Source organism: Drosophila gunungcola (assembly GCF_025200985.1).
Source record: "Drosophila gunungcola strain Sukarami chromosome 2R unlocalized genomic scaffold, Dgunungcola_SK_2 000013F, whole genome shotgun sequence".
NCBI classification, from domain to species: Eukaryota; Metazoa; Arthropoda; class Insecta; order Diptera; family Drosophilidae; genus Drosophila; species Drosophila gunungcola.
Genome location: NW_026453171.1, coordinates 1,267,595 through 1,289,886, shown reverse-complemented (window position 1 = coordinate 1,289,886; position 22,292 = coordinate 1,267,595). Strand labels below are relative to the sequence as shown.

Genomic DNA, 22,292 nt, shown 5'->3' with positions numbered 1-22,292 from the left:
AAAGTTCACAGTTTGGTGCTGCTGCTTTCAAATCTAATGGTTTTCTGCTGACTGCAACACATGACGTATACGCAATGCGGTCACAGTTATTATTGGGTTGGCTAAAAACACGTGTCTTTGTGTGAGTGAGTGGGCCAAGAAGGAGAACACGTTTTCAAGTGTTTATTATAAGTATTTTCCTGTGGTTTCTGTTTGTATTGTTATGGCCGGGTGTTAGTTATTAGTGCAGTTCGCTGTTCGTCCTTTGGCTTCTGGTTTCTGGTTGCCGGTTTCAGTTCTGTGTATATTGCAGTTGGTCGCGCTATTGCGGCTTGTTGTGTCAAGGGTCGTCCACAAATTCACCACTTATTCCCCTTTCGCGAAACCCACAGTTTCTTGTTCTTTGTCGCTGTGCCATTGTTAGCCGCAGTTGTTCAAGCCGCCTTTTCTGCACATTTGTTAGCGCCACACAGCCGAAAATAGTTCAAAGGGAAAACAACTCACCTGCAGGCAACAATCTGGCTTGGTTTCATTAATTTGCATATTTAGCAAGTCACTCGAGTTTCAACCGGCGCACTTTCAATTTCCTCGCTTTTCCGCGCTTTATTTTTAGCCAGCCAGCTAACTGCACTTGGCGCTCATCAAAATTCACTGTCGGAAGTGGTTGCTGCCAAAAGGAAATCTGCACTCGACTCCGTTTGTTGTACTTGGCCATTAGACATCCGAATGAATACTATATACAAACAAATAAACATATATAAGCAGCAGGATGGTCGAAAGCAGATTGCGTCTGCACTGCGGCATTAGCTTATGCAAATGACCCAAGCGAGCTATCTATCATAGGTCAGCAGATTATGCTAATGCTTAATATCTGTCCCACTCTTCGTTTCTGGGAATGGCAAACGTATCCATATCCATTTACACTCTGCCTTCGTCGGTTCAGGAATCTTTGAATGTTTGAATAGTCTTGGCTTTTGATAAGCTCCAACAAGAGTCATGCAGTGGCATTCCAAAGTCAGTGAGTGCCAGAATAAATAAATCTTTATTAAGGGCTAATAGATAATTCTATCTAATGGTTAGTTCATTTAATTGGATTGTTTTGTCACCAAGTCTGGACCGCTTTTACACCGTTTACATAATTTTTTTTAAAATTTACTTCAATAAACATTTAATTCAACTTAATTTAATTTAATCAATTATTATACAAATATTTTTTGAAAAGTTCGCGGTATATATAAAAGGCTTTCAAGATGAAATTTGTACTGTACTTTTTTAAATATATAAACTTTTGTCGCTTAAGCAAAACATTTAATTTAGTACCATTTACCATTACTTAGCCATTTTTTGAATTGTTCAAATAAAGCACAACTTTGATTAATCACATACATAAACACACCTTTCTCGAACTTTATTTTTCATTTTACACCTGTTTACTTTCGTTATTTATTAATACCATAATATATATTAACCCAGATATCTACTCCATTTCCCCAGTTTGAAACACTTTTTGAATATAACCTATATACCAAATAATGACAGTCAACTAGATATATAGATCCGAATATATAAAAAAAACTTAATTGCCTCATTTATCATGATAAGTTTTTATCTATGTATTAGCAACCAAATAATTTATTTGAAAAAGGGATATCAATCATTTCTTATTGCAGTTTGAAAAGCGTAAGAAGTGTACGGAAGACTGAAGTCAAACGCCGAACAAACTAAAATCTTCTTCAAAGTTCTGCAAGAACAACTTTTAAACGTTTGGTTCACTGAGTTTAAGGAGCTGTAGATGGGATTTTTGGATACTTACCCCTCCGCCCTTTAATGCACATCGAAAACAATTACTATCAGCGAAATTTCATTCTCATTTATCGTCCCACCAGTTCCCCTTTGAATGTTTCCTCCATTCTTCTTATTCTTAACCTCGATATCAATAATTCCCAGTTCGCTTAAATCATTTTAATTATAAATTGAGTATAACGAAGCGAGGCAAAGCCGCTTAAAGGGAAAATGAGCGGAAATGCAAATTTACTCAGACGCCAACTGAATTCCTGATTACTTGACTTGCATTTCAAATTTGTTTGGACCGAGATTACGCAAAAAGTTGTTAGGCCGAAAACTTCGGACATGGAAATGCAGTTCGCCTCCATTAAACCTGCTTAAACCGATTTTCCCGCCCAGATCCTGAGAATGTGCAAGCAGAAGGAAACCCTAATCGGATTAGAGTTTGGCAAACTTAAGGTAGGCCAAATGATTACCGAGAACTAGTCGAAAAAAATGTGGGTCCACCACGTGTGAAACTTTGTCAACTGGGGTTTTAAGTCGTTTGGAAAAAAAACTGTAAATTAAATTTACCCAATGATTTTGAATATAAAAATTCGTTTTTAAAATATGGTAGCTTTTTGTTTTTCGAATTTATTTTTATTTGAAGTTAATAAAATTATTTATATTATTGATTGCATTGCATTTGTTTTCTGTGCACTATCAATTTGATTTTGGGAAATATTGGCTATCGAAAGGCAAACATTCTGCTGGCTTTGTCGAAGCACTCGAGTGTGGTATCAGTTAATTTTGGAATCTGTCAAAAAGCATTTAGCGAATTAAACCCAGTTGGCACAGCCAGCACAGGGAGAAGGAGTTTCCGCAGCAGCCATCAGCCAGCAGGCAAATAAACATGGCACATGACACTGGATTACATTTCATTTCACATTGCTCCCACAACCCACATAAAGAAGGGGAAAAAGCCAAACTGGCAAACCGGCCAAATGGCAAACTGGCAGCAGTCAGGTGGCGCTGAGACTGCTAAATTTTCAAGTGCAGCCAGCCAACTCTTTTAGGCGCAGCTCGTGGAAATTGGACATGAAAATGAAGGGCGCAGAGGGGGGCGGGCCTATTCCGGTGGGAAAAGCGAAGGAAAAGCGCACGGAACGTGGCAGTAATGCAGCAGCAAGTGGCACAAGTAGCAGCTGCCACAATTTGATGCAGAACGAAACACGATCAGACTGCCTAACGAACTTGCAATGCCCTCAAGGAAATTGGGAAACAAACTTTTTATATTACAATTGGGTTTTTTGATTGTGAAACAACTACATTCAACTTACACTTATACAATAACACCTCAAAAAAACCGCAAGTATTAAAGAAAAACATAAGTATCTAAATACAATGGTTTATATAATTACTTACATTGCTTTTATGAATATTTTACAGATTTTTTATAGTTCCATTATTAAAATTACTTTTACTATACTTTGAACTTTACTTTTATATATTTCAATTAATAGAATCCTTCGTTTAAATTAACTTGAAGTGAACAGAAACCTTTAATCGTTCAAAAATTGTGTAATTAAACTCCCTCTTTTTCGACTTTGGCTTCAAGTGCATAAATAGAACATAAAAAAAAGAATAAAACACCTTCTGCCCACCAAACTAACTTCATTATAATAGAAGTATTTTTCAACAAGAAAATTTTTCCCCTGAGCTAAACAATGTCAATGAAATCGAAGAGTATCAACACCAAAAACAAATTTTTTTCATTTGCTGATGGACTTCTATTTTTGCCAAGTCATCAAGCAAATTATTCAGTACATTTAAAGTCCAAACGAAATCCCCATCTAGATTTAAAAGTGAAACAAAGAATATTTATGGCAGAAGTTTCTGGGGAAATGGCCGCCAAAGCCAGCTGGGTCTTAAGCCGACCAGTTTGCCAAGCTACCCCGACGGGCCTTAGAGTGCAAGGGAAATGCGGAAAATGGACCGTGGCCCACTCTAAGTAGTTCGTCTGTCTGCCCGAGTGTCAAAGCTTCGCCAGCCGCAAGTGTAGCATACTTTTCGAGCGGTCAGTCTTTGCGGCTGTGTGCTGTATACATAATGCATATAATGCGACGAACTTGACTGTTTGTGTGTGTGTGTGTGTGTGTGTGTGGCCTAGTCCGAGTGGGGAATTGTTTCGTTTTCGTTTCGAAATGAAAGAAAATGCTGTTTAACGTGCTTTTTATTATTTACATCCGCGGCCCGAGGAGCAGGCAAAATAAACAGGCCCTAACAAGCAAGGAACCCCGCTTTTCCTCTAACCGCAAACTCATCAACGTTTCCCTTTTTTTTCTGCATTTTCCCCTCGTTTAATTTTTTGTTTTTTTGTGGCACAGTTCCGGCTGCGAGGCTTTCATTTCTATGCAAATTCCTAATGCCGCAGGCGCAAAATGTTTTTATTGTATTTAGTGGAATTATTCACGCCAAACTAACTTTTGTCAGGCTACAAAGAGGCGAATCGGCTCATATGGCTTGAGTTTGTTTTGATTTTTAACTGGCGAAATTGCTTTGATGCCGCCACATTTTAATGACTCGAATTGGCCTTTGTGAGAATCTCAATGCCATGTCTCGGTTTAATTTCCTCCCAAGGTGTTCCGGAAAAACTGACATGTGCTTTGAGCTTTTTTGATTGCCAGCAATCAATTGTAATGACAAACAGTGCAAATATTTTCTCAAATCATTCAGTCAACCCGCAACCCGCCGCCATAATGCACTAAGAAAGGAAAGTGGCAATAAGCCGCGCAAAAATCAAATCAATATTATCGATCCCTGCACTCAAGAGCCGCACACAATATATAGTATATAAAACTATAAATTATTCCCATCATGTTACAATTGTATAATTATTGCAATGCAAAGGAGTGTCGGGGATTTGTCAATTGCCAGGAATTGAATGGGGTGTTAAAGCATGACATGCAGTACGAAGTTTCTTTCGATTTCGATATGAAACCAACAAATTTATCAGCTTACTATTCTTTCTTTTAGCCTTTTATATTTTAAAAAAGCGTAGATTAACACAAAATTAGAATTATGTGCAAAACTACCTTTTTAAACTAAAATAGGGACTTACATATTTTACAATTATTCTAAAAATACATAGTTTCTTTAAAAAATTACAGAAATTAAAGAAATTGCGATACTTTGCTAAAAACTTAACTAAAATCTTATAGTTATTTTTCCTTTTAAATTTTTCTGCTTTTGTTATGCTTTGCCATATCAACAAAGCGTCTTTAATAATAATAAATATATATATATCTATATTTATATCTTTAATCCAAACTTCTGAAACTCCCAATAACTAAATTCTTTTTTGCCACGTTATAATTATATATGACAAGACTAATCCCCATTCATAACCTAACGAATCGGGCCTTGTTTATTAATTAAACGAAGCTATGTAAACGAACTAATTGAAAGCTGGCAACTGCAACCTGTTGTTCCGCCAGCCACCTTATTGCCCAATGGGGATACCCGCTTTCTACGACAGCAAAATCTAAATTGTCAATCAATTTTAGCTTATTTAACATTCATGATCCGAGTTTCAAGCAGAATGGACAATGTGATCGAATGGGAATGGGAGAATTTTAGCTCAAGAGATGCCGCCAATTCCAGGCAAGCTCTTATGTAACCCGAGTCGTTCTATATGGCACTATATGGTACTATATGGTGACGGTGCATGCATATCGGGGTATATGGTGCATGGCTGGCAGCGACAACGTTGCGTATGAGCAACTTTGAATAATTAACTCACTTCAATGGCTGCCAAGCGTGTGGCGGTGGTGGTCCCCCTACAATATTCTCGATTCCCCCCAAACCCTCAATATATATCCCTTCTCCTGTCACTTGATGTGGAACGTAATAAAGCGAGGGTTTGTGGCGGAATTTTGCGCTGACAATATAAATTGCATTTTGGCCATTGTCACTTGGCTCAATAACTTGGCACCGAAAAATGTTACACCAACAAAACTCCGAATAACATAAAATAGTTGAAATATTTTTTAATCAACTTGGCAGCTGGTTGTGACCTTTAAAAACTTTCAATTTAATGAAAATGAATAAACGGGTTGCAGTGCACACAAATCATCGAGGCGAAGAAGTTTTCCGATTGAGTAAAGCTAGGGAAAATCTAATCATTAAATTCTTCTAGTGCAATATTTGTTATTTGATTCGGTCTAAAAATGTATGTTAGTACAACGAGCCATGCTGGTGTAAGCAAATACAAAGCAAAGTTAAGTGAAATCTATATAGATTTTGTTATGAAAGAATTTAAAGAGCTCAATGTATATTTAGCCCATTTTTATACCCTTGCAGAGGGTATTATAATTTCAGTCAGAAGTTTGCAACGCAGTGAAGGAGACGTTTCCGACCTATAAAGTATATATATTCTTGATCAGCATCACTAGTAGAGTCGATCTAGCCATGTCCGTCTGTCCGTCCGTCTGTCCGTCTGTCCGTCTGTCCGTCCGTTTATATGCAAACTAGTCTCTCAGTTTTTAAGCTATCTGCATGAAACTTTCCCAAAAGTTGTCTTTCTATTGCAGGTAGTATATAAGTCGGAGCGAGCCGGATCGGACGACTATAGCATATAGCTCCCATAGGAACAATCGGAAAAATAAATGAAAAAAAATTATAACTTGCTGTTTTTTAATTTTTTTTTTAGTTCTTCGACATTTAGTAATGGTTTAATATTTCAGAATTATGATTTAAATTTTATCAAAATCGGACGACTATAGCATATAGCTCCCATAGGAACAATCGGAAAAATAAATGAAAAAAAATTATAACTTTTCTGTTTTTTAATTTTTTTTTTAGTTCTTCGAGATATAGTAATGGATAAATATTTCAGAATTACGATTTAAATTTCATCAAAATCGGACGACTATAGCATATAGCTCCCATAGGAACAATCATAAAAGTAAATAAAAAAAAATTATAACTTTGGTGTTTCTAAATTTTTCTATAAGTTCTTCGACATATAGTAATGGATAAATATTTCAGAATTACGGTTAAAATTTCATCAAAATAGGACGACTATATCATATAGCTCCAATAGAAATAATAACATTATATAAAATAACTACCTAATAATGAGCAAATCATCATTGCTTCAATGTTTTTAGACATATACGCAAGTAAATCATAATTTTTTTTGTTTTCAAAAATATTTAATTCTTGCAATAGCTGTAAGGGTATATAAACTTCGGCATGCCGAAGTTTGCTTCCTTTCTTGTTTTTTTTAAATTTTACTACAAAATATTTTAATTATTTTATATTTTAGAATACTAAGCATATATTTATAATAATTTATGAAAAATAATTTTCGAGTGTCAGTTTTGTTTTGGAAGCCATTTTGTTAGCTTTAATGATGTGGCTTATCCCTCAAAATGTTAATCCCTAACTACGTTGCCAAATTCTCGCTTAGCCACCAACTTTAAAGGTAAACTTTTGTCCCGAGTCGCACTGTGTGTTGAGCTAATCAAATATGGGGAAGTAAAATAATTGCCCGCTGAAGCCTGCTGAGAATGTAACGCAATTTGATGATAATTAAAATTATGCCTGCTGTTGGATGGACAAAGGAGAGCGGCGCGGGGTCGGGGATGTGTCACGAATAACGCTTTAAGCGGCTTATATGCCTGCCCCATCACCCCGCAAACGCCACCCCCTCTAAAGGAGCAAGGCCACGTCGAATGTAATTATCATTAGTAAAGACATTGCTGAACAATTTTTGCGTGCTCGCACGTACACGGCTCTCCGGGCTCAGGACTTTGGACCCGCAGTCCTTAGTCCTCGGACAACACGGAAGGGGACAGCCTAATCTTCGGCTAAACAAAAGCGACCACGCCCCCCGTCCCGTTGACAACGCAACCGCCCCCTTTTGATGTTTGCCTTTGGCAGCTGTTCAAACAAATTACAATAAATTCGCAATTGTTCTTACAAAGCGGCGGACATTTGATTGATGTAGAGGCATCAACAAGTACAGCAGTAACAATGGCATTAAGATCTTAACATTTTAAATCAACAAACACCAAAAATTAATTTCAGCCCCAAAAAGGGGAAAGAGAAAATGCAAATAGCGCGGGGAAATTAGCGCACTTAAAGTGATTCATTGATAACTTTTTGGCACGCCATCAGACAAAGTCGGTATGGTTATAATCCCCGGCACCATCACCCATCACCCTCCTGCTCATCAACATCATCATCATCGGAGCAGGTCTAATCAGTGTCACACGCCATCAAAGTGGGCCAGAAGCCACAGTGGGGATATTCCAAAATAAAGGCATCCAAAAGGCATCGCGGGGGGCTGTGGCAGGTGCATAGATAATGGGTTAATGGCATTAGGTGCAGGGTAATCAGGGTCATTGTTACGGGAAAATAGAGCTGACACGGTTAAACCGACCTTCCCACTTTTGGCAGATGTCTAGTCACACTGATTGACTAGCCAGTCAGTCAAGTATAATATGATCAAGTGACTCAAGAGATTAAGGCCAAAACTGTACGTTTTTGTTTAAAAAATAATTTTTTTATATAGATTCAAATCGAACACAAGATAGTTCTAATTATTAAAATAAATGCACTATATTAAATGCCTATATTTTTAAATTTTATTATAAAATGTTTGTGTTTCAAATGTAAATATTTTAAATTGCCAACAACAAGCAAAAAAAAAAAAGAGATACACAATGTTTAAAGCTGTAAAAATGATGCAGACAACAACAAATGATACAACTTTACTTACAATAGGCCTAATGGATTGTGTATACAACTACAAACTACAAATAATTTAGGATTCTTTGAAATTCAGGCAAAGATAAATTTTAAAAATCAAATCAAATATATAGTACAAATTTTAAGACATTATATCTGTTAATAAGTCATAAATCATTATTAGTATGCTTGGAATTTTTTGATTTAAATTAATTTCTTGAACTACCCACAGTGGCATAAATAAATGCCGAAAAATAAAATTATATAAACTATCTGTAAATCTTATGTACTCATCTTTCAATTTTAAGTGAACAAATTAGGGGCAGCAACCGATTTCCCATTGAGTGCTGTGTAAACAAGTCCTGCCAGGAAGCACTCATCCCTAAGCAAATCAAAAACATAAGACCGGGGACTCCCCGTTGAAATCGTTACCAGTCCTTTCCGGATGAGTGGGAGCTTAGAATACACTTAACGTTGCCAGGCATTTTAGTTTGATTAAAAATATGGCTCTGGAGAAGAGACTGGAAGTGCAGGAGGAATTATCTTTAATGTTTGCTAGTATCAGTCTGCGCCTGCTGGCGATTGATATGCAGATAATGGGACTGGAGTAAGTAAAATTGGATTTGCCGCTAACGCCTTGGCAACTCTGCATCTGCCAGGGTTGCTAAGTAGGCCATGGCAATGTCTTTGCAGAACATACACATGTTCGTACAATCGCACACCTGGCGAATGGAATTATTCCATTGGATGCCAAGGAACATACAAAACGAGGAAACTTGTACCATATGCACAAGAAAAATAAATGAAGGAAGAGGGAAAACTGGGAGAAAACTGAGTGCCGCATGCAGTCAACTGTCAACGATTTTCCTTTTGCCAGCATTTTGTCCTAGATTTCATTATTGCCAGCAAATTAATTGCACACCGAGACCAACACAACTTACACTTGAGAAAATGGATTTGTAAATAAAACAATACCGCCATGTGGTGCAATATTGTCAAATCAATTTAGATTGTTTATCAACAAATACGTCAATAAACAATTTGTGTCTCCAAATGATTTTTTGATAAATAAAAAAAATTATGCTCATATATTTAATACGAAGTTAAACTTCTGTAATTTAAATCAGCATTCTAGCCAATGGTTTCTATTGAAGCATTTTGAAAAACACAAAAACTTTTATAAATTTAACTCTTACGAACTAAATGATTTTGCCTTCTGAATTATTTGTAAGCAATCCAGTTACTCTTATTTTTTGTTATATAATTAGATAACCCTAAATTATATCTATTACACATTTTTTTCTAAGTGTATCTTGGTGGTTTATGAATAATTCTGTTTCTGTTGACTTGACCGAACAGACACGCCCACGCCTGCCAAAGGACGACCACTAATTGCCCGTAATAAGCCACTATTGCTGGCCAAGAAAGGGTTTTAAAAGGAATGAGACGTGACCTTCTGAAAACACTACTTACTTTCACTGCTGTTGATTCTTTTTCCACCCGTTCAAGAAATGCCTCAGTCAAGCCATTTTCAGCCTAATCAAGTTGACTTTTATACGAGACATTCCACGGCATTATCTGCGAACATTCCGAAGAGCTCGGGCGAAACCAGCCAAGCAGCCAACATAAGCCTTATCAAGGCTAAGAGACTGTCTCTCAGTGACTAAGTCCAATATTATGGCCATAAAAATGTTACTTTAAGCTGATAACAGGGCAACGAAAAGAAAGCAGTCGAGTGTGCGAAATCCTTCTGCGATGCAAAAGTAGAATCCAAATAAGCAAGAAATGCGATTATTGTAACCAAAAATATTCAAAAATCAATTTTTGACTACTTTAACACGGACATAAGCAACTTAGTGTATTAAAGATTCAAACAGTAGAACTAGAATTAAATTAAACTGTGTTATATTATGAAAATAAAAAAAGTTTTTTAATTTATTTGATGCCGTCTACAGGTTCTAAGTATGTAAAACTTAAAAAGGGGTTGTTTATGTGAACAAAAAAAATGAAAATATAAGAAATGAAGTGCATGTAATATTCTGTTTGGTCTTTTTAATAATTATAAAATCAAAGAAATAACTGAATATTTATTTGATCTAGGTCGAATTCAAAATTGTTTGTTTCTCTTATGTAAAAAAAAATAACATATAAGTTTGCACAAAATACTTGTTTTATCTCATGGACTTTTGTTTAAATAATCTTTTCATAATATCCTTGGACCTACAGTACATACACTTCGCATATTTTGCATTTGCATAATAAATTATTATCCCAGTCCCTGACTGTCACGAAAATTCATATTTCACAAAAGTGAGCGTTTTTCATTATCCCGCACTCCTTAAAAAGAAATCTCTCGAAGTGCTTGAATTTAATAAAAATGCGTAATGCTCAACCATGGCAACCATCATTGTCATGATGATGACAAACGATGAGCAATATAGCAGACTGGCTTTTCCCCTTTTCCAGGGCAACAGCCACCATTTCTCCGACTGGTAGACCAGCGAGAGTGCATAAAGTGCATTGCACAAATTGTACTTTTCGCTGCCAGCACAATCTGCTACTGCAGCTGGAGGGTCAGACCGCAGAGACGCCTTCCTCCGAACCACCTCCGTAGTCCCCGAGTTCCCAGAAAATGACACCGTCGGCGGTAGCGCAACCGATGAACCCCCTTCCTGGGGTCTGTGAGGTGTCGGAACGGGAACTGACCGAAAAGTGCAAATGTCGCATATTAAATTAACGCTGCTAGTTGACAGGCACCCCCCCCCATCCATCCCATAAACCGCCCCGCAAAACCCACGGCTCCAGGTCCAAACCAAATTAGTCAAAGCGTGGAAAAGCACAGCATAACAGCCACAAGATGAAATGAAATTAAAAATTGCTTATCGAAAAAAAACCAAAGTAAATAATGTCTTGTCAACAACGCCTGCGGTAAAAAAAAGTGCAATACACTACAACCCATAACTTAAACAATTCTTTTGCTCTTATCGACAGAATGTTGGTTTTTTTTTATTATTCGATTCGCTTACATTTGCCAGAATTTACGAGCCAACTTTTGCCATCTGTGAAATGGCTCAACGAATGGTACTCACTTTTTTACGCATACAGCTGAGGTCAAAATAATGGCTCTTATCGATTTCTGTTCCTAAAGTGATTGATATCTAAAAAAAGTATTGCATTTCTTCAAAAATTAATAAATTTTTAGTAACATATAATATTATTAATAAAATAGATGACTATAAAGTAGCTATTCTTCTAAATAAAGTTATGATTTTCTGGCGTTATTACTGTTTTAATAACGCGATTAAATGTAAAACTTTGCTCTTTAAAGTGATATTATGTGTACCCCAACTGTTCATATATCAGAGCCGTTGAATGGTCACGCAGACCTCATTTCAAATGCAGCACAAGTCGGCTAATCATAATGAAATTACTCATACGCAAGGTTAGCCGAAGACCAGACACATCTACTCCGACCCAGAGAGTGGATGCTGTTGACACTGGGTATCGTGCAATAATTCAAAATTCCGTCTAGACTCTAAATGAGACAAAGGAGATGAAAAATAAAGATGCTGCCAAGGGAAAATTGTGCCATTTCATATCATTGTTTACGCTGCCATTTCTGAGGTTGTGTGCCATTCGCTTTAAAGTCGTTAAACGTCGCAGACACCAGCACAATTTTTAGAAACTTTATGACCAACCAAATACAACAACAACAACTCGTCTAGTTTCTGCATTAATTGACGCAATCGATTTGAAAATTCAATGAGCTGGATTATAACAGGCCTTTGTACCGATCCCACGTGTAAACAAAAGCCAGCGTTTTTGTGGCCATTAAAGAAATATTTATATCGCTGCAAAGCAACAGAAAATTCCTAATTACCGCCAAACGCATCCATCTTCATGAAAAGGCCCCAATAAAGGCAAATCAATGCGCATATAGATCAGCAAATAATAAATTTAGCTGATATACATGATGCATGATACATGTGATATATGATATACGATATTGATGGGCAAAGTGACCTGTGGCCCAGAGCACTGGTCACTGGTCACTGGGGAAAAGTCAAGTGAAATGAAAATTCTATTGACAAATGACTTATTTGCCGCTCTGCTTTCGCCGGCGAACCATAACATAAAATTATATATTTTTGAACTATTATCGCACCAAGCGAAAATGCCAACAAGTCTAAGCGCAAAAGTCCCAACGATTTTGGTTAAATATAGACGCAGTGGTGAGGGACAACAGGGGATGGCTACGTATACAAAAACGCATGTAGCATATAGCTAATGAGCGATGTGGGTCGTCGACATAATTGATGACTTGATAGATGCAAACACACACGAGTCCCATACTTGCCTATATGGCACAGGTTTAGGCCTACTTAAGTGATTGACTTCTGGGGTTAAGAGCCCCATAAAGTGTCAAGTATAGGATTGTTCAGCATATCGCCACTTGCCGCAGTGGCTTTTAATGCTTTTTGTGCTAAAGAGTGTTTTAGGAGCTCTTTTGCTCTTGCGAAATTTTCAATAATTTTCTATAATTTTATGAGCCTTTGGTGCATACTTTTAGTTATCTGGAGCTTACGAAACACTTAAAGTAAATTTGTTACTTCGCAGTTGTATTATTTTTTGTTGATTAATGAGTGCACATTTTATGAAACAATTTAACTTAATAAATTTATGGCAACTAATTCATGTAATTATTATTATACCTACATTTTTTATATGAACGTATATACATAAATATATTTGACTGCCTAACGGCAAACCCCCTTTAAACAAACGAAATACAAATCATTTTACAAGCAATCTATTTCTTTGGGAAAAATTATATTTGCAGTTTGAGCATAGTCGAGGTAGTTTAAAATTCCTGCCTTGATGCAGGTATTTTTTTCAACCTGTCAACGATTTTGACTTCTCCATTCCTCATGTATTTGCATTTTTTTTTTGGTACAATAAAAATCGGCAAAGAATGGAAAACGAAATATTGCAAGAACCTGATTGAACCCTCCTCAGACATTGACCAATTTGCAACTCGCTGTCAATCCGGAATATTAGCTTGCATGTGTGTACAAACACTTTTATCTATCAACCATATTTATAACAGCGTGAACAGTGAAATATTCGCAAATTGAGTTCAGTCATGCAGAACGGGGCGCGAAAAAAAACAATGGCAGATGAAATTCTGTAACGCGAAATTCACTAAATTTAATTTAAATTCAAAACATATCGCTTACACTTCACTCAACTTAATTTTACCCTCAAAAAAAAATATTTTAAAGCATCTTCTATAAAGGTTGAATTCTTAAATGTAACGCTCTCCTTAAAAAAGCTGTTGTTTTGTTGCATTTTGCTAAAAATATAGAATATATAATATCATTAAATCTAAAAAATATAGATAAAGGCTTTCTAGAATAATATTTTATAAATTAATTTTTTAAATTTAATTATTCTTCCAATAACGGTCGAAAAGTATACGTTTTGTATTCAATTGTCTCTATGATAACGCTGTGGTATATTTAATATGTTTGAAAACAATGTGAATTCCAAAATGATCTAAAAAAGAAAATAATTTTTTCGAGACCTTATTAGGTATTTATAAAACTTAGTCCGCTAGATTTTCCAATAAATCCCTCGTAAGGGTCGTTATAAAACTAAAGGTTTTTTGATTTCGGTTTCAGCTATGGAGGGCGCACTGTATAGCGAAACCTTCGATATGGTGATGGCGTTACAACAACTTTAACCATAACGCCCCCCAATGACAAAGGAAAAGCACAAAAGAGCGGACATAGTGCTGCCATCTGTTTGCTCTTTGTTTGTTGATTGGTGTTGCACATGGCGCAAAAGCTTTTTGGGGTGTAATTTGGGGGGCTGGGGTGGGGGGAGCTTTCCTGCCCAAACAGAATCAGCTGGTGGCTGCCAAAGCTCCAGCACAAATGCTGCGTAATTTTTTGTTGTCTGCCAAAGCACCGTAATGCAAACAAACATGTGAGTGCTGATTTCCTCGCTCCCCTGCTGTTTGTTTTTGCTTTGTTTTCGTGGGACAACAAAACCCAGCTGTACGGGAGAGAGAGAGAGAGAGCTTTGAGTGTTTCTAACTTGGAGCTCTCTGGTTCTCTTTCCCGCCGTCTATCCCCTTCTTATCCACTCTCTCGCAAATCTATTGCGCACCTTTCAAGCTCTAAAGTGAAAACCCTTAGACATGTACCCACCAACCCCAATGTATGTAACTGCATTTTATAAGCTGCAAGGTCACACCAAATTTAAATCAATTTATTTAATTTATTTGTTTGCACTGTCCCAGGCTTTTTACAATTGCCACTTGTCACTCGGGATCACAATTGGCCACCTGTCACTCGTAATGAGTACCCACTGTGGCATGACCATTGACTTTATAACTGGTTTTCCTCACGGCCCGCCAGAGGCGCACTCACTTTCCACGGGGGACGCTGGGGCGGCCCTTGCGCCCAATTAGATAGTCGCCAGAATTCTCATTTATTTTCTATATTTTCTAGGGCCGCCTGTCAAGTGCACATGACAAGGTCATTGTAAATGTATTTATTTATTTTTAATATTTCCCCGCCCTGCTCTGCATTCTATTTATGCTCTCGCTTGCGCCAGAAACCCAAAAAAATGCTAGAGCAAGCCAAACAAATAATTTGTTCTGCCGTCTTAGTTTAAACAAAATTTCGTAACTGAAACAGCGTATTTATTTTTGTCGGCAAGGTCGCTGTCAAAGCGTTTACATGGGGGGCGGACCTACGCAGTGATCGAAATTAGGCCCGCATATAATCAGCTTACTATATGATTTCCTCAATTAAAACAATCAAATTTTGAAGTTTAGTTAGTAACAGAAATATTTAGTGACACTTTTTTATTTGGATTATATCAGCCAGCTAAAGATCACTTAAAATTAAGAAAACGACTTTCCCTCTGTTCTATAAAAAAATGTTTACAACTTTTTAAGGTTTACCTCAAAACCTTCGCAGTTACCGCTTATAAATTACTGGCAATTCAGTTATTTACAAATCAAAAGTAATATTTGTTTGCTCCAAAAATATTATTATTGAAAGTGTTATATAGACTTTTTTAGGTTTCTGGCTTTTTATCCAGCCATTTTTTAAACAATAGTATTTAAAATTTATGTTTTTGCCATTGTGTATTTTATCGTTACTTTTTATAATTGTATGTACATTGTTTGTTTATTTATAAATAATAAACTGTAATAAAACATGATATAATTATTATTTTTACATGCACTATGACTACGTTTAAATGTACAAGGGGGCAGTGAGAATTGCGTCTAAGGGTAAATTTTAAATTTGTACTTAATTGTGCTTTGTCAAAATTAGCAGATAAGTTCTTGTCTGGTCGGATTTCGGAAGAACCTCAGACGAGAACTTATCGCGTATTTGTTTCTGAAAATTACACCTCGGCCTGAGTTCGCTGGAAACGCCCCAATTTGGGCCCGAACCGCTCTTGTGCGCATGTCGAGCGACCTACACACAAAAAGCACTAAACAGGCCAGAATCCGAATCCGAATCCTAGCACGAGCACACGACTCACCCGTATATATTCACATATAGATGTGGATGTGTATATGCACTGCACCACCGACCACTGAGGAGTTTGGCGCGGTTCTCGGTGGTTAGTTGAGCGTTTGGTGGCACTGCGAACGGACGGAGAGCGTTGCGGAAAAGCAAAAAAAAAAAACAAACAAACAGAAGCAGAAAAGCGGAAAAGCTGGCCACTGCGACAAAGGTTAAGCAGCGACCAATACAAAACGACAACAAAGGGAAAACGCATCTAAGCTGGCAGAGAGATACGAAAAAACCAGCCAAGACCAACGCACTTTGGGTTTCTTTGTTACGATCTTTTTTTATACATCGAAGCACGTTGTAATCCAAAAAAAAAAAAAGACTCAAATTAGTGCGCAATAATTAACAGAAAAGAAAAAAAAAAAACAAACAACGAATAACGTGAAACGTGCGCAATAATTTGTTTAAAATCAATGAAGACTGCAACTGCGCAAAACTGAAAAATTGCATCACAACCGACACAGAACGGGAAAAGCGAGGAAAATCAATAGGGGGCAAAATAAGAGAACCCCAAATATATAGGGGGGATTAGAACCCATAAAACTATATCCCCGATCCCATAGGAAAGTGCATTCGCAATGCCTTCGCTTTTGGAGGCGCTGGAGCGCAAGTACTTCACAGAATGCGAGTTCGAGAATGCCCACGAACCGGAACTCCACAAGCGGAGCGACCTGCCCAATGACTTTACGGTCACGAAGTGTGGCGGACGCATGGAGTTCTCCATCTTCATACCCCGCCTGTCGCCCCTGACCAGTGTGCCAGCCCTGCTGGTGCTCAACGACTGCGACATCGATTCGGCCGGGGACTTCGAGAGCATCCGGGAGAAGTGCCAGCGGGTCAGGGAACTGGATCTGGCCCAGAACAAGCTGAGCGACTGGTCGGAGGTCTTCAGCATACTGGAGCACATGCCGCGCATCGAGTTCCTAAACCTGAGCAAGAACCAGCTGGCCAGTCCGATCAGTTCGCTGCCCACGGCTCCAACGATCAATCTGAAGAGCCTGGTGCTGAACGGCACCTATCTGGACTGGGCCTGCGTGGACTCGCTGCTGCGAAATCTTCCCGTGCTGCAGGAACTGCATCTCAGCCTGAACAACTACAGGCAGGTGTTGATCGACGCCGAGGAGGCGGAGCAGCGGCTGCAGGAGACGGAAACGCCCGAGGAAACGGAGCTGCGCATCACCAGGGCCCATCCCGCGCTAAAGACCCTGCATTTCACCGGCAATCCCGTGGAGCACTGGCAGGAGATCTGTCGACTGGGCCGGCTGTTTCCCAATCTGGAGGCCCTGGTCCTGGCCGACTGTCCCATACGATCGCTGCAGGCGGACGAGAGTAGCGACACGCACAGATATTTCCCCAGTCTGAGGCTGCTGAACCTCAGTTCTGCGCAGCTCGACAGCTGGACGGCCATCGATCAGCTGGCCAAGTTTGGGCAACTTCGCAACCTGCGGGTGAAACACTGGCCACTGTGGGAAAGTCTAGAGTGCACGGAGCACGAGAGAAGGCAGCTTCTGATAGCCCGTTTGCCCAATGTGGAGATGCTGAACGGGGGAGGCAAGATCAGCAGCGATGAACGCGTTGATGCCGAGCGGGCCTTTGTCAGATACTACATGGACAAGCCGGAGGACGAGCGGCCGGCGCGCTACGAAGAGCTCCTGCAGATCCACGGCAAGCTGGATCCGCTGGTCAATGTCAGCCTGAAGCCGGACAAGCGGGTCAAGGTGCTGTTCACGTACAACGATGTGAGCGAGAGCCGATTCGTGGACATCTACCTGACCGTCAACGATCTGAAGGCCAAGCTGGAGAAGCTGGTGGGCCTGTCGCCCAACAAGATGCGTCTGTACTATCTGGACCAAGACTACAAGGAGTTCGGGCCCGAGGAGATGCGGTTCCCCAATAAGCAGCTGTACAGCTACAACATCCAGTCGGGCGACGAGATCATCATCGATGCCAAGAAATGAGAAGCATGAGGCCCCATGCTTTTGGAGAGGATTGGATTACCCGATTACCCCGCGATTACCGCACTTCGTCGTCGCCCCGCCTGGTGCCACAACTTGTGATCTTGTGCACGAATCATTTATAATTATCGTATATTACTTCTACTGTTAAAGCTGTTCTGTTCTCCCCAGCCAATCACTGTGTAAATACGTTCTGTAAAACGGCCAAGCGAGCATTGCGCACCCACATCGTATATTTTAATTACTGCCTAACCTAAGCCACACACACACACACACACAAAAGTAAAACACACACAAAACAAGCAAGAATGCATTAAACAATTTTAAAATCAAACGATTCTTCGCGTTTTATGGTGATGGGCAGCACTTTCCATTGGGGATCGCTGGAAGATCGCTGGAAGATCGCTGGAAGATAAGATATGCATGACTCATACAGCGGAATCAAAACAAGCCAATACACAGGCACATTTCCATGGATCGTGGATAGTGAAGAGCTTTCGCGATCCGTATGTCGATAACTGACTTCGACACTGCAATTAACTCGCTCGAGGGGAGCTTTGAAAAGTTGCCGGAAAAAGAGGCCTGAGAACTGGCTCTCCCGCTTCCCACATACAATTAGCAGAATAATAACCATTTATGACGACTATATGTCCAGTTAGCATACTATGTACTATGGCCAAGTAAATTGCATACAAATAGTGGTTCTGAAAATTTTGGTTTAGCTATCACATAAATAAAAGTTTAGCCTTTTGGGAACCATTTAAAATGTTATTAGCCCAAATTAACAAAAAATCTTTTTGATTAGCTTTCTTTAATTATTTTTGCATAAATAAAATGTTTCTTCAATACTGACAACCGTAAAATACATATTTAAAAAGCTTAAGATTTGTTTTTATAAAAAGAGTAACTTTTAAGCAACTATAAAATCTTAAATAAATATAATCAACATTAATATTTCTATTATTTTGATCATAGCTGTGTAATTTATTTGACGGGGAAAGTCCGCGTTCTGGCCAGTTAAATTATGCTAATTGCTACGAGTATCATCTGTAGTTGTGTTTTTAGCTGATTCATACATATCTAATTTGCATTGATCTATAATGTAAATCAAAGATGAGCCAATAAAACTCTTCTTTGTTTAGTGATTCGTTGTTATGTTAAGATACATTACTTGTAATCCATCTAACAGAAAACATTCAACTGGATTTCCTTATTTTAAGCTCTTTGTTATTTGCTTATTCCACTTTTTTTTTATTTCAGGTAGTTAAGCTCTATACAAATATATTTATCTAAAGTGTTTAAAAAATTGTGCTAGCAAAATGGCTTATGGTTTATTTGATTTTAAAATAAACTCAAACTATTCGACTTGAATAAAAAATTTTAGAAAGGGAAACTTTTTTATTTCAATAAATTGCGTGTCCATGTTGGATAGATTGAAGCAATTTGACATTAAAGTTTTAGCAGCCGTTTTACAATTTTTGTTCTGCAAAGAAAAACATTTTTTTTACAACATGGCTTTTAATTGTTTTTAGAGATGTTAAAAAAATATTTGTTTTGTTTTATAAATACTTGTTAAATATTTACATTAAAAACAAATTAGTATATTTTTTTGATTACTTACCTTTCTGGTTAGCAAGTTTTAGCCGTAGACATTTACCCGTCGTTTGTGTCCGTATTATTTTAAATGCTACAATAGAAACCTCCTGGAATCCCATATCAATAACAATAGAACTCTCCCATCAGCGACTGGTAATTTTCCAGCACACCCCGAACGAATTGCCAAAACTCACCCATTTTTGGCTTGTGGGGTATGGGGTATGGGGTATGGCAAGTGGCTAAAGTTAATGACGTACGATCGCCTGGCAGCACGTTGGGCAAAGACAAAGTCGAGAGATCGTGACTAAAGCGAACCTGACCCGCCCACAACGGCGAAGGAGAACCAAAACGAAAACGTCGCCGAAGTACGCGAAATTTTATGGCACTTTGTTGATGACGAGGTGCAATATACTTGGGTATATAGGGTATATATTAAAATAAAACCAAATAGAGGTCTACGCAGACTTGGGGTGTCGTAAAAATGCAAGGTGTGTGGAACGAAAAAACTGTTTATGTAGATAATTAATAAAATTTACACATGGGGTTTTGAAAGTCTAGTTGTTAAGGAAGGTTTTTTAACCGGCCGACGATCAGCCGTCGATCGAGTTGCTGTTGAATCGCCGTCGAAGCTAGACGTGTCCAAAGTGTCGAAAATATTAGCCGAGAGTTTCCGAGAACCCACCGGGGTGGAATGAGATCAGAATGGATCCGGATAACGATATTTATGCCTTCTACGATATAAAGGGTTACAAGGGGTACACTTAAAACAATATAACCAGCTAACGTGAATTTTAATTGATTAAAACAAAGACTAAGTGGCTTTCATCTGAATTACAGGAAATGTAGACCGGGCAGGCCGAACTCGGAACGAATCCTGCAACCTCGAATGTCACTCCTAGGAAAGCCGCTGAACTACAACCGCGGCACCCGCCGCGATGTCCGCTACCGGCGTCTCCAGAGTCGCCTCTATAACTTCCTGGAGCGGCCTCGCGGCCTGCACGCCATCTTCTACCATGTGATGGTGTAAGTAAACCCAAAATAGTATTTTAGTGGCATCCGGATCACACTTTAACTATTTTAAAGTGTTGAAAAAAAATGTTTTCGAATATTTAGGCTCACAAAAAATTGTTTTTTCGTTTTTAATTTGTTGTTTATAAAATAATAAGCTTGATATATTTTATTTTACGATAAGTTCAATTATGTTTTAAAAAGTGTAATAAATTTAAATTTAATTCAAATTTATGTTTATTTATATTTAACAATGATTTGTATATACATAGACCAAATGTTATACGTAGTATTAAGGATAAATCTTAATAAATAGTTTTGATTTAAACTTATATACAAAATAAGTATAATTTTAGTATAATGAAGATTAGCCTATTGTTACACCTTTCCCCTATTGAGAATTAAAAATATTCGTGACAAGTGTCGGCTTAGATTTCTTATAAAATTAGTTTTCTTTAAATAATCTCCCAAAAGAAGAAAATTAATTTAATAAAACATATCTAATGTTAATTTATTTTTTCTCAAGGTTTCTGATGGTGTTCACCTGCCTGGCGCTCAGTGTGTTTTCCACCATCAAGGAGTACGAGGAGGACGCCGTCTACATCTTGTTCCGCATGGAGATCCTGGTGGTCATCTGGTTCACGATGGAGTTTGGAGCTCGTTTATGGTCTTCGGGCTGCCGATCGCGATACCAGGGCTGCCTGGGTCGGATGAAGTTCGTGAAGCGACCATTCTGTATTATAGGTATTGTATTCTGCGCAATTAACAAGGATTAACAAGTGGCTTAGCTGGAATTCTCATATTCCAGATATTGTCACCATTTTAGCCTCAATTGTAGTATTAGGGATGGGCACCTCGGGCCAGGTGTTCGCCACGAGTGCCCTGCGTGGCCTCCGGTTTTTTCAGATATTGCGGATGGTGCGCATGGATCGGCGGGGCGGCACCTGGAAGTTGCTCGGCTCGGTTGTTTACGCACATAGACAGGTGAGTGAGCTATCTAATTGTTCTAATGGTAATGCATCCTTATTATATTTTTACATAACTAAAGTTTTCTGTTACACAAAGCTTTTTATATGGCTTGCAAACGTATAATCTTACGACAATAAAATCAATTTATCAGTTACACTTGCATTAAAGTATACTTATAATAAAGTACACTTGTATTAAGGCACACTTACCTTAAACTCTCTTTAAATAAAAAATATTTGTTTGTGTAACTCAGATCAGCTGTATGTTTATTTTGATAAAAGAAATTTGTAATCTTAACAAATGTTAATTTAAAGATATTTTACACAATTTTGTATTATATTTTTTTAATTTAGGAGCTGATCACAACCATGTATATAGGGTTCTTAGGTCTAATCTTTGCATCATTCCTGGTCTACATGTGGGAGAAGGACGTCAATGACAAGTTCAGCAATTTTGCCCAGGCACTCTGGTGGGGTGTGGTAAGTGCTAGAGATTCAAGTATATCTCCCAAGTGTTGACACTCTATTCGCGATTACAGATAACACTCTGCACAGTGGGCTATGGAGATATGGTGCCGATCACATGGCAGGGCAAGCTCATTGCCTCCTGTTGTGCTCTTCTAGGAATCTCCTTCTTCGCTCTGCCTGCGGTAAGTCCTTTAAGAATA

The 22,292-nt window shown here is 38.2% G+C and overlaps 2 protein-coding genes across 14 annotated transcripts in view; both read left to right on the top strand.

Moving 5' to 3' along the window:
* The window catches only part of LOC128256201 (potassium voltage-gated channel subfamily KQT member 1), a 55,107-nt gene that overhangs the window by 24,252 nt on the left and 8,563 nt on the right, over nt 1–22,292 (top strand). For 6 of the 13 annotated variants that reach the window (XM_052986420.1, XM_052986419.1, XM_052986416.1 and 3 more), the window contains exons 1-6: nt 20,238–20,403; nt 20,486–20,671; nt 21,183–21,400; nt 21,465–21,640; nt 21,979–22,104; nt 22,164–22,274. In XM_052986420.1, the coding sequence (XP_052842380.1) occupies nt 20,351–20,403; nt 20,486–20,671; nt 21,183–21,400; nt 21,465–21,640; nt 21,979–22,104; nt 22,164–22,274 (870 nt within the window). In that variant the 5' untranslated portion in view covers nt 20,238–20,350. Of the gene's footprint in view, nt 1–20,235; nt 20,404–20,485; nt 20,672–21,182; nt 21,401–21,464; nt 21,641–21,978; nt 22,105–22,163; nt 22,275–22,292 lie in introns of those variants that run through there. The other 7 variants (XM_052986413.1, XM_052986424.1, XM_052986415.1 and 4 more) reach the window with 4 other exon arrangements.
* LOC128256204 (tubulin-specific chaperone cofactor E-like protein) lies at nt 15,818–18,386 on the top strand. The gene has a single exon (XM_052986434.1). It carries the CDS (start codon nt 16,676–16,678, stop codon nt 18,053–18,055), a length of 1,380 nt encoding a protein of 459 aa, XP_052842394.1. The 5' UTR covers nt 15,818–16,675; the 3' UTR covers nt 18,056–18,386.

What these genes read in the sequence shown, in the direction of transcription:
- LOC128256204 (XM_052986434.1), top strand. Translation starts at nt 16,676, where the DNA reads ATGCCTTCGCTTTTGGAGGCGCTGGAGCGCAAGTACTTCACAGAATGC.